This window comes from Rhododendron vialii, chromosome 9a, assembly GCF_030253575.1.
Source record: "Rhododendron vialii isolate Sample 1 chromosome 9a, ASM3025357v1".
Classification (NCBI taxonomy): domain Eukaryota; kingdom Viridiplantae; phylum Streptophyta; class Magnoliopsida; order Ericales; family Ericaceae; genus Rhododendron; species Rhododendron vialii.
In genome coordinates, this window is record NC_080565.1 from 22,593,390 (window position 1) to 22,606,865 (window position 13,476).

The window sequence follows — 13,476 nt, forward strand, 5'->3', positions numbered from 1 at the left end:
TATATCGAGGTATATTAAATTACTTGCTAATTGGTAGTAACATTTATTAGTGGTTGTTAAATCTTTTTTATATGATTGAAAAACTATCATAAAATCTAAGGCTGTTAGTCGAGACCGGAAAATCAATCGAAATCGAAAAAATCGGACCAGATCGAATTTTTTAAACCGGTCGAATAATTTCGAACCGATTCCGGTTTATAAAGTTTTATAAACTGGGAAAATAATTTCGATCCGGTTTATGTGTTTTAAAAACCGGTCGAAACCGGACCGGTTATATATATAAACATAGGGGAGGGTTGAATTATGGGTTTTTGGTTGATATTTTGTGGTATATATTGGTCTAATAAATATATTTATTATATAAAATCAATCATATATATATATATATATATATATATATTAAAATTATTTTTATGGGCTTAATTATGTTTTTATGTGTTTTTTTAAAATGTATTGGGCTCAAAATTGATCCTTTTTTGTTGGGCCAAAAAAAAGGGGGGGGGGGGGGGGGGTGGGGGGTTGAATTATGGATTTTTGGTTGACATTTTGTGGGTTGAATTGTGAATTTTTTGATGTGTTGGGCCCAAAATATGGCCCATGAATGAAAACCGGATAAACCAGACCGAAACCGGTTGAGCCGGTCAAAACAGGACCGATTTATCTCAACCGATTCCGGTTTCTAAAAATCTCAAACCGAATAATTGGTTTCGATCGAAAAATACACCCAAACCGGTCGAAACCGGACCGATATCACCCCTAATAAAATCTTAGCTTTTATGAGTTTCAATAAATCTAGTGACTTTTGGTGATTTCATAGTTACCATACAATAACTCTGATTTGATTAAATTTAAAGACGTTATAATTTCTTAATCTGGTGTACAAATTTGAAACTTAAATTGGCTACAATGGAACTGTGGTTCGAACCGAAACCGGACCGTGGTTAAATGGCTCGGTTTGATTTGGTTTCCACAATTTTTATAGATCGGTTTGGTTCTCAAATTCTAATAACCTTGAACTATGATTTGGTTCTTTTTCCTTATGGAACCGCACTAATTCGATTCATGCTCACCTCTACTACTCTACAACCCATCCATTATAGAGTTTTTTCCCGAGATGAAAACCAACTTAATATTGAATTTCCTAATCCCATTATTTAGGCCTAGTATTTTAGTTTAAAATTTATATCGTGATTTATTCTGTAGTTATTGGTGCTTTTATTTATTTGAACTAAGAATCGGAAAAATGTAGTATTTAATTTTGAGGCCTATGTTTAGTGGTGGCTTATGGTTATGGTTGAGTCTTGACTATTTTTTTCTGTTGATATATCATTTATGTGAATACGATGATGTATATCATTTCTGTGACTTTGATGATATTGAAAATAAAAAACTTTTGTTGTTGTTGTTGTTGTTGTTATTTGATCAAATAAGTTGTTTATAGTTTATACACAACGTTCTTAGGTGAATAGTTTTGTGTAGATACTAAAAATATATATAAATGTCTCAACAGTGTTATAAGGGTATCTCCAATGGCAAAATTGGATAATCAAAATTTGTCACCTTCTCTTTTGTTTATCTATCTAAAGGGTTGCTAAGATTAACAATATGAAGTCCCATAATAGCCATTTATTTTTTTAGTCCATAATAAAAAAAAAACTCATTTTTAGTGGAGAGATAGAGAGAGGGAATAAATGTAAGTGAGAGAAGAGAAAACGAGAAAGAAAAGAAAGTGTGAAAGTGTAGTACCATTAAATTTGGTTATCTAAAAATAAAAAATTGTTAATTTTACTTATCCAAAGATAAAAATTTGCACCATGTTCGATTCCCAGTTTTGTTTGAAGCTCCCAGTTTTGGTGCTTTTTCCAATCCTGTTTTGAGATGCCTTTTTGTCCTTTTGAACCCACTCTTTAAAGCTTGATTCCCTACATTGCAAATTTGATACATTTGTACCCCTCTCTTGCACGCCCATGCACTCTCTCTCTCCCCTCCCCCCGTTTAATCATCTCTATAATCCTGTAAACAAATCATCCTACAGTGTATGCAGTTTCTTGCACTTCTTCTCAATTATTTTTTTCTTCAGAAAAGAGCCAACTTGTGCACATCAAAATGGTAAGTAAAAAACCATGATTAATAATCAAATCCATCTTGATAAATTGGTGCTTCACCGTTGCAATCATACCACAAATGAACATGTCTGTATCAAACCATTCATTTACTCATCTCTGGTTAGTTGAACACAAACTGCGGTGGATTACGCCAAACTCTACATCTAATTAATTAAAGTTTCAAACTATAAACAAAATAGTACACAATACTCCGTTGAAAGACATACGAACAAATTCATCGAAAATAACTCCTACAATCACACAAGAATATCAAAGTACCATTATTATTATAATAGCTACCACCACACCCAAGAAAAAAACCATAGCGAGAATAAGGCCGAGTCCAAACCAATCTATAGCCGGATGTGTGTAATCCGTTGAGGATCCTCTTAGATCAGCTGCCAATGGGAGAAGAGAAGGTTGCGCCGTTTCCTCAAATTGTTTGGTGAAAGTCACCCAAGCATTGAGGCGTATTTTTTATGCACAGCGCCTGGAAACCTATTAACCTGCTCACTACAAGCTGGCCAGTCATTGTAGATGCCTGGCTTCTTCCCCACGAACACGACATAGAATTTTTGGCCTCCCATACTTATTGTGTGATACTGCATAAAAGAAGGAGTCTAATCGCATGAAGCAATTTTTAGGTAAAGTACAAAAGTAGGAACCCATAATAGTACTGGAAAAAACTGAATAACACCGAACAACAGGGCATCATTCCAGCAGGTTCACTATGGCCAAAAGAATACAGACCCCAATTCAGAAATTGCACTTAGAGTTTAATGTACGAAACCCATTTGTCCATTGACATCAGGAAAATCAAAACCAACATTAACTCATCCCAACATCCAAGGACAATCCGAATGCAACAACACTTACAATTAGTCCAGTAGTACAACCCATGAACAAAAAGCTAAGTTAAGTGGCCAATTTGTATGCAACGAAACTAGTACAATGCAATAAAAGTCAATATGCATCCCACATTTCAATAGCCATTTGGTCTCGTTTATGCGCCATCAATTCCAAACCCACACGAGATGTGTTCAAAGGCTCTACTTCACCCATATTATCATCGACCTCTTCATCAGTTTCTCCTTCCCATTCGACATCTTCATTGTAACCGTCAAAATATTCATCTCTCCCATGATGCATTAAGATAAAGTTGTGGATAACACAAGAAGTCGTAACAATTGTTGGTTGACGGGCGTTGTCATAATTAGGCATACCCTTTAGTATTGGAAACCTCTTTTTCAAAACCCCAAAGCATCTCTCAATATTTCTCAAGGATGAGTGCTTGTAGTTGAATAGTTTGTACGGTGTGCGGAATATTGTGTTCACCCCATCCCATTAGTCCCTGTGATATCGTTGTCCTCGGTACGGAGCAAGATAACCCAGCATATTGGTGTATCCAGAATCGACCAAATAGTACTTATCTAAATCATACATTACTCTGGTCAGTATAGTGTGGTTCCTACTAGAATAGATCCAAAAATAAATATGAGAAAAATCTTCTTCAAATTTGAACTTACTAATTGGTGGATGTGGGAAGTAAAAGTCCGGATTCGATACTGCAGCAAAGAAAACATGTCCATCGTGGGCGCTACCCTCCCAACCCGGGTACACAAATGTAAACTTCATGTCGAAGGAATACACGGCCATTACATTCTGTGTTTTGGTGGATTTTCTGCAGCGAAATGCTAATTCTCTAGAAGCCGGTACCCAAGCATCTACGTGGGTTCCATCTATCGCGCCAACACAATCCTATGGATATTTTGAAAAATAGCCATTAGTGTAAGTATATATATTTTTCGTTGTGATGTGTACAGTATCGTATGTAATACATGCTTGCTTGGAACCATGGATAGTATCTTCCATCATGGAGAATTCCAGGAGGCGTTTCTTGAAGATTTGGTGGTCGAATGATAAAGGGAGCGAGATTGCAAATAGCACGACGCATGATGTTGAAATGCGTGCTTATAGTATCCAAAGAACGTTGGAAGCGGTCAGCAACAACTCTATCCCGTGCATTTTGTCCGCAAATGTACAAGAATACAGCCAAAGACTCCTTGACTGAGAGATTCTTATGATCCCATTCAAGTAGTCCTCGTCGAACTAGCTTGACCGCCAACGCTTTGAACGTATGTTTGTCGACACGTAAAATATCCTTTATGTTTTGTGGATTGGAGTTCAAAAGAAAAGTGGTATATTCTTGTCCTGATAAAGGACATGTTCTTTGTGAAATTTTTTGTTTCCCATCTCGTTCCATCATAGCGAGTGTTTTGAGTTCCAGCAAGTCATCATCATCATCATTAAAATCGACCTCGAGTTGGTAAGGCAAAATTCCACTTGATGACATGGTGATTTGCTAACCGTTGCCTTTTTGTTAGAAAAATGTACTGACACTTTAAAAAAGCTCAACTAACCAGGTTTTCGTATTCCTTCTCTAAAAACCTATGATAAAAGCGAAACAATTAAGGGCTAGCACACCCAAACTACAATTGTTTGTAAACTAAGATCAAAATCCTGAATTAGTCCTTAACTATTAAAATCTACATGATTAAACAATCGGAAAAGATCCACGAACCACATGAACCAAAGTTGCTATTCGGGACAGAAGAACTTGTTGCAAAAAAACCCAAGTAAACGAGTAAGGATACAAATGCAATGCAGAATAGTGGTACAGAAAGTAAGATATCAACTAGAGTCGTAGAGTACCTGTGTATAACGTACGTATGAACAATGTTGGAGCTAGTTGGAGGTAGAGTCCAAGAGTAGGCGAAAAGGTTGGAGCTGGTGGCTGCTATGTATGGACAACAAATTCTTAATATGGTAGTGAACGGTGTCATCAAACATTCTTTTCTTAAATACGCATTAAACGTGTCGAAGATGTAGTTCAATAATCATGGCAGTCCACACAAATGAGGTCGATTTACTGTGTTTGCTCAGAACCAGGTCAATTAATCACATTAGGAAATGGTTTAAAATTGGGGCTTTGCAGCATACAAACATCTTTTAATTCATAATATGTATTTTTCAGTTTCCAAACTATATTTATAGAGTCAACAACTAACATGTCCATTGAATAGAACTCTGTACCAACTGAATCAGTCTAGGCCCTACAGCTTTATCGCAAAAATAAATGAGGTCAAGTGCAGTTAGTTTGCTTCAAAATGAACAACACACAAGGACATACAAAAACCCAGAAGTTTCATTGACTAAGTGCCTCAAAGACATAACAAGCAACTTTGGAGAATCATATTCATTCTTCTACTAAATATCAGTCATGTGTGACGTTATGATATTCTTCCACTTAGCACACTAATTTGTTATCAATGGAAAATCAAGCCAAATTCGCAGTTAGGCATAAAACTAAAACCCATATCAGTCATGCCAATCCAAACCTTATAAAAAAACCCACAAAACATCAATAAACTTCTCACAATGATTTCAAATTTGTAGCACGGAAGGATCACAAATTCATCGTACACCACACAGTGTCACTAACAAAGGGCTTCAGTGGGTTCATTGCTTCTAGACAAGCCTCAATAGAGTAATTTTTGGCCTCAAGACATTGTTGTGTCAAGGTCTCAAAATACTCTCCCTTTTTTTGGTTTACGAAAGCCACTCTATCATACTCCTCTTTTTGCTCACATCACATTGACTTACTGCTTGGTCCACCACTTCCATCAGACATTCGCTTTCTTCCATCAGAGAATGTGCTATCACTAAACTTTATGGCCTTTCCTTGATTCCTCAATGCTTGATCCTGCTCCAACGAGGGGGCCCCTAGGGGGCTGGGTTGGCTAAAGATGCCTGTGGCCAACGAGCTATCCACAAGCTCGTGCAAAAGGTCATAATGGTCGAGCCCTTTACCGATAAATTTTTCAGCATCCTTATTTGCCTACAACAAATAGGAAAATTGGAAATTAGCAATCCTAAAAGGTGGAATGGTGTTGGTATAAGTCAAATCATGGTTCTCTAAGGTTTATATACCTACAAATAGGTTACCCACACGTCTGCCGATGCAGTGACTGTTTGACTAACCGGGTCCCAACCCAGCCCACTGCGCTCGGTCAGGTCTTTGAATAGCCTGTAGTATTTTTTTAGACGGTCAAATTTTTGGTGGATCTTAATAGGTGTCTAGTCAGTCTTATTGGTCCTCTTCTTTAACTCCTCTAGGATTGCCGCCCATTGTAGGGAATTAAACGTGCGACGTTTGTTTGAGTTTGTTCCATGGTCTTTCCTCGCCTCTTCTAGCATAATTTGGAGGAAAATTTCAGTGTTCTCATAACTCCGGTTGTCGGAATTGAGTTTTTTACGACTCATCATAGGCTACCATGTGGGAAACAATTAACGCATGTTACACATTACTACAGTGAGATGAAATATGCAAATTCATGTCATGCCTAATGAAATCAACATTACTAAGGAGTAAGAGGAGTACCACTTGGACACTATTCTCGCCGGTGAATGAGTTTGCCAAGGGCGTAGGAGAAGAAGTGTCATGTCTTTTCCTCTTTGAAGTTGGAGTTGAGGGTTCAAATTTCAGTGATAGTGGTTGGCCTAACAGCAACAAACAAGATCAAACAAATTACCCCCCAAATAGTTGAAAGAAATTACAGACTGTGAACCAACTATAAAAAAAAAATAGCTGGAAAGGATTTTACAGTCAGTTGTATGAAGTTCTAAAAAAAAACAGCCCTGGACCAGTTTATAATGAAAATACCAAAAATAGTTTCACATCCTCAAAACAAATCGATGCTTAAGACAAATCTCATTTTCCTGCATTTAGCTCATAATTCCTGCACATATTAGTGATTTCTAGCAATGACAAGCAATTTCGGCATGCAAACAGCAGTTTTCAGCAACCAATTAACAAATTCAGCATCTCTATATTATATTTCCTGCAGCTATTTCCAGTTTCAACAACATAATTCCAGTTTCAGCACTTATAGGCTATAGTTTCAGCACTTACAAGCAATCTCCAGCAGGGTTCATCAAAATAGAGACAAGGTCATAGCAGAGTAAATGAAGGAACAAAACATCAGTAAAGTAAGCTTCCAACCAGAAACATCACTTTGCAAATGGTATCATTTGGAACAATCCATTCTATAACAAGAACACAGAGAAGAATGACAGTCCATTCAAAACTTGTGTTTCAATACCTGGTAGCTGAGTAAGGTTCCTAGCTGCTTCTTCCAGGATGGTAAGTACTTCCTAATTTTATTTTGGGTCAAACGGAAATCCGATAAGTACTTCCTAATTGACTACAACAAAAACTTCCAAAAAAATATGCAGATTATGGTATCTTTTTAGGACACCTGAGCATATCTCTTGTTTTTCCTTTTCCAATCCTCGACACTCTTCATGAACAACAATGACAAAATGCAGATGACTGGGAAGTTCAATAACGCTAGTGTACACCTCAGTAGCTAATTGGTAGCAAATTAAAAGTAACAAATCTATAAACATACAAAAGGCTGATGGTTTCAACTCTGCTTTTCATGCGAACTAGGAGTTTGTTGGTGAGAACTTCATTTAAGCAGTTAGTTATTACTTTGAAAATGCACTAGGCTAGGGGAATGGGCTGCAGCTTTTTCTTTTGTCCCTAAGTCTAATGCCCTTCTACAGTCAAGGACTATAGGCCCATTGCAAGTTGCAAGGTGACCTAAAAGTGTGTGAGTAAAGTCCTAGCTAACAGATTACAAGGTATACTCTCTGATCTTGGGCAGTATAATTGCTATTCTTGAAGCTTCCCTTCCCGTCAAGTACTAGGGGGTTCCCCTAACTACCACTAGCATGCAATACTCAAGACTACATTTTGCTAAAGGAAAGGATCATTTCAAGGACCCAAACTTTGTCTAATAAGTCACTTTTGTGTGGGGGTAGGGACCAATGTATGAGTTCTGTGTTGTTTATATTCAAATCTCTAGGAGTGGTATTTCATTCTCCCAAGGAAGATTGTGACTGTGATTAAGAGTTGTTAGGGCTATGTTGTGGAAAGGTACAGAGCTAAGCACTTCTGGGGGGAAAAAAATTTCATAAAAGTTACTGCTCCATCACACCCCCCCCAATCCAAGGTATAATCTAGGACATTCGATACAATATTCAAGTTTCTTATAAAATATTTGTTTGAATATGAACTTTTGGAATCGTATTTGCTTTAAGTAATTCACAGGAATGAAAACAAACAAAATTTAAACAATATGCCAAAAAAAAAGTACTTTGTTTTGATCTGAAAATATGCAAAAAAAGCTGATGTACACTAAAATAATGCATAACATAGACCACAAAAAAAAGTAACATTTTGATAGTACATTTTACAGTACACCAGCTTTCAATTGGAATATGAAGCTTCGACCATAACATTGCAGTTCAACTGGAACTCCTATAGTTGCAGTAAAGGCAATATATTTTCTGCAAATTTCCAACCCCAAAAAAGAAGAGGGGGGGGGGGGGGGGGGGGGGGGGGGGGGGGGGGGCCAATATACTCTTCCTTCATTGTCGGTAGGAAACCCTAATGTCTTTTCTCACAAACAAGGCAAAAAAAATGGAATTAGGTGTTTTGTGCCGGTTTAATGGGTAGCAACTATTACCTTCCACGCTTGAAATTTCTGCAGGGTACTTTTCTCGGAGGCATAATCTCTCACCCCCACCCTCCCCGTCAAAAACTCTTTGTACTTGTACGCAATAGTTTGCTTCTATCAAAGAGGTTGAAATTCTCAGAGCTAGAAAGATCACTAAAGAGTAAGATGATAACTTGTCTACCGACTCTACCTTGACAACGAGCATCATTATTAACACATCTGTGACGAAAATCAAGTGATGACGAGAATCGTTTGCCCTAGCCCTATCAAATGCCCATTCATATATAAACACGTTGGATAAATCACTATAATGACAACTTAAATAATTAATCTAACAACAACCACCCAATTTCGTACTTATCTAAAACACACATGTATTGAAATAGATTTGGACAGATCTAGAACACACATAACCCAACGAAAAATCGAACTCAGAACCCAGAACCCATGAACAAAATCAAATCGTATATTAGGAAAAATTGAACTCAGAACCCATGAACAAAATTGAACCATACCTCTACGTCTTCGAATGTAGGTTGATTGGAGAAGTCATCTACTGCACCAAATTTCGTCTGTACTTGGGCCTTCTGTTCTGTTGGAGTAGGAGGTAAGTAAAGAGGGAGACGAATGCGTTGGATGCCCCTTACCCATTTTTATACACCAAAGGTCTTGTAATGAACAGGAATCAGTCAAATACCAGCTGTATCCGCCGATGCTATGGAGATATCGTTGTCCTTTGAGATTTCTCGAAGAACACGGCTAGAGAGAGACAAAGAGAGATAGAGCGAGAGAGGGCTAGGGCAAATCTGATTCTAGAGATGGGGAATCGTCCACCTCTTCACGGAGAGAGAGAGGTAAAGGAGAATCGGGAATCTCTACTGTAACTCTATATAAAAAGAGAAAAAATGGAGAGGACAGGGAGGTAGGGAGGGCAGGTTAACGTTAATGAGGGAGGGGAGTAAATGAGGGTAGTGAGTCGTAGGGGATAATTTTTCCCAAACTGGGTTCCGAACGCCCGTTTCTATTTTTTAAAAGTTTGGGATCCGAACAAAGCCCATAGGGTAAACTATAGTTAACCCCCTCTAACTAAGTCTCGCGTGCACTTTGCTCCATCTAACTTTTTTTTTGGCACTTAACCCCATCTAACTAACTGAAATTCAAACGGTCATAATTTCAAATGGTCATAACTTCTTCGTCTAAAATCGAAAACATGCAAATTATATATCGATTTCGAGGTCTTGAAGTCAGCTTTCTAATGAAACCAAATCACATCACGATTCAAAGCACACAGAAAGTTATGATCAATACGGTTTTTCTGTCTACTAGCCCTTACTCTTTTGATCATAACTTTCTGTGTGCTTTGAATCGTGATGTGATTTTGGTGTCATTAGAAAGCTGACTTCAAGACCTCGAAATCGATATATAATTTGCATGTTTTCGATTTTGGACGAAAAAGTTATGACCATTTGAAATTATGACCGTTGGAATTTCAGTTAGTTAGAGGGGGTTGAGTGCTAAAAAAAAAAGTTAGAGGAGGCAAAGTGCACGCGAGGCTTAGTTAGAAGGGGTTAACTATAGTTTACCCTATGTTTTAAGGGGTCGATAAATTTGATTATTCCATTATAAGCCATATTAATATTGCTAACTTTAAAAATCTTTTTATTTTGATTATGTTATTGGAGACACTCTAATATGACATAGTGTAAGCAGATTGGATTGACACGACATGACATGATATGGCACTGCTCACCCCCAGTTTGACAGTACAAGTGGCGTAAATGTTAAGAAATTAAATCCTGGGGTGCCGTGTGAAACTTGCCCAAAGTTTAACAAGTTTTGGTGGGGCTGGTGGCAAATTGAACCTAGACCCATCAACTAAAAAACAGAACAAACCCAACCCATTTATTAGTTGGGTAAGAATGGGTCCAAATCCAACTAACCCATTATTAGTTGGGTCTTAATTGGGCATTAATTGGGTCAACTAAAATGACCCAATGGGCATGAAAGTAACCCATGAAATTTTTTCATCCTTTACCAGATTCCCAATGAATGTAGCCCACCCCCTACCACGCCACCCTCACCACCACCACCGCTGCCGCCACCGCCGTCTCCGTTACCACCACCACTATGCCACCACCACCATAATGTCGCCGCCGCCGCCACCACCTCAACCACTGCGCCACACCCACCGCCACCACCACCACCCCTACCACGCCACCATCGCCACGCCGCCACGGCCATTGCCGCCACCACCACCACCACCGCGCCGCCACCACCACCACGACACCGCCACCACTACCACGCCACCCCCACCACAATGCCACCGCTGCCGCCACCACCACCACGCTACCCTCACCACCCCCACCACAACACCGCCGCCCCCGCCACCACCACCACCAACACCCCACCCTCACCACCCCCACCACAACACCGCCGCCGCCGCCACCACCACCACCAACACGCCACCCTCACCACCCCCACCACAACACCGCCGCCACCGCCACCACCACCACCACCGCGCCACCCTCACCGCCGCCACCACCACCGCCCCTACGGCCACCATCGCCGCCGCCGCCGCCACCACCACCCCTACCACGCCGCCACCGCCACCGCCGCGACGACCACCACCGCCACGACGACCACCACCACGCCGCCACCATGGTGGTGGTGGCGCGGTGGTGGCAGCGGCGGCGGCGGTGGTCGTGGTGGTGGCGATGGTGGTGGGGGTGGTGAGGGTGGCATGGCGGCGGCGGCCGTAGTGGTGGTGGTGGTGGTGGTGGCGGCGGTGAGGGTGGCGTGGTGGTGGCAACGGTGGTGGCGGCGGCGGCATTGTGGTGGTGGTGGTAGCAATGGTGGTGACCGCGGTGAGGGTGGTGGCGCAGTGGTGGTGGGGGTGGTGAGGGTGGCGCGGTGGCGGCGGCCGTGGTGGCGGCGGCGGCGCGGTGGCGGCGGCGGCGTGGTGGTGGTGGAGGTGGCGTGGTGGCGGCGGCGGCGTTGTGGTGGTGGTGAGTAATTGGGTTAATGGGCGGGTCGGGTTTGATTTTAAATAAATGGGTCAGGTTGGGTATGGATAATTGAACTCATAATTAATGGGTCTAAATGGGTCAATGACCCATTAAAGACCCAACAACTTATAACTTGCCCATTTTGATCCAAACCCGCCCATTTGACACCCCTAGGATCGACTGAACCTCTGGTGGGTGATCGTCGACTTGGTTAGAGAGAGAGGAGCGATACTGGTTAGAGAGAGTTCCAGAGAGAGAGGAAAATCTGATCGCAGATGGAGGTTCCAGGGTCGTCGAAGAAGATGATCGCGACGCAGGCGGAGATGGTGGAGGCGAGGGTCCCACTCGCCTACAGAGACCAGTGCGCCCACCTCCTCATACCCCTCAACAAGTGCCGTCAATCGGAGTTCTACCTCCCTTGGAAGTGCGAGGGGGAGCGCCACTCCTACGAGAAGTGCGAGTACGAGCTCGTCATGGAGCGGATGCTCCAAATGCAGAAGATCCGTGAACAAGAGGAGGCCAAGTCGAAGCAGTTACAGAAACAGGGCACCAACGCCATTCCTCTCATCCCCAAGACCGCCAATGCTTGATTTCCGATTCTGTTAGACGGTGATGTTTTTAGTGCTTTATTATTGGATAATTTGAATAATGCGTATCTATGTTTCAAATACAATCTAGGGTTTCCTGATTGGGTATTTACTGTGTTTTGCTTGGGTCAAATTTCGGAAATCTCTGGTCACTCTTATTAATGTTGTTTCTTATGCTGTATCTTTGGGGTTTCAATAATGGGTTTGTTTGTTTCAAGCACAAATTGGGGTTCTTGATTGGGGAATGTTGACCTTTGGTCTATTGTGAAACCTTTGTTGTGTTATACCTATTCAGTTAACTATGTTGTTTTTTATGCTTCTTTGTTTTTGTTTTACAACGATGATATCTTTGTTTCAAGTACTTGATACACACAATCTTGGGCTTCTTGCTGGGGATTTTCACTGTTTTTTGGGTAAGAAGCATAGATACGAATGTGGATACAGACACTATAAGATATGGATTATTGGATATGATGATACTGAAAAACCTCAAGCGAGTAGGGGTATGATACATTTACTAATGATGTTATTTTGTAGAGTATGTTTTTAAATACTGACGGACACAAAAGGTCATGAATTATGGTGTGTGTTTTAATTTAAACTTTTAGTACCTTTTTTTTCCCTTTTTGATAGGCTAAACGTTAGTAGCTTTTGTAGAAGTTCCATCTCAATATCAACTTTACATTGTTTACTTGAAGTATCAAGTGCGAACTGGGCTTCAACTAGTTGAAGCAAGGAGAGGGTGGCAAATCACAATTGAGGCGCAAACGGTGCTAATTGCAAGCCCCATGAAGTGCGCGCTTAAGCACAGACTCGGCAAGGTCTTTGTATGTAATCAACGCCGCCCAATTTTTTAAGTCTGTAGAGCACTTAATGATACTATCAAGTATGGATAGTGGATACGCTATGATACTTACATATGTCAGGTACATAGCCACGACATGAGTATCTGATAATGGTACATTACAGATATGAGTGCCTTCTAGTATCTCATTGGTTTGTGGGTTTTGTGTTGTGCTCTGATATTTGACAGGTTTTAACTTGGTAATCTCTAATCTGCTCTACTTGTTGAGTAAAACTTTGTTGCCTTTTGTTCTTTTTATTGGGGTTTGAGTAATGGTATATTAGTTTCGAGGACTGCAATAATGGTTTGTAGGGGTTTTAATGGGGTGTTGATTGTGTTTGTTGGCTGTTT

At 40.6% G+C, this 13,476-nt stretch overlaps 1 protein-coding gene across 1 annotated transcript; it reads left to right on the forward strand.

Moving 5' to 3' along the window:
* The first annotated feature begins 11,771 nt into the window (after nucleotides 1-11,771).
* LOC131301331 (NADH dehydrogenase [ubiquinone] 1 beta subcomplex subunit 7) lies at nucleotides 11,772-12,551 on the forward strand. Its single transcript, XM_058327554.1, has one exon. It carries the CDS (start codon nucleotides 11,970-11,972, stop codon nucleotides 12,282-12,284), a length of 315 nt encoding a protein of 104 aa, XP_058183537.1. The 5' UTR covers nucleotides 11,772-11,969; the 3' UTR covers nucleotides 12,285-12,551.
* The last annotated feature ends 925 nt before the right edge of the window (nucleotides 12,552-13,476 follow it).

Excerpts from the sequence above, each read along its gene's own strand:
- LOC131301331 (XM_058327554.1), top strand. The coding sequence starts at position 11,970 with ATGGAGGTTCCAGGGTCGTCGAAGAAGATGATCGCGACGCAGGCGGAG.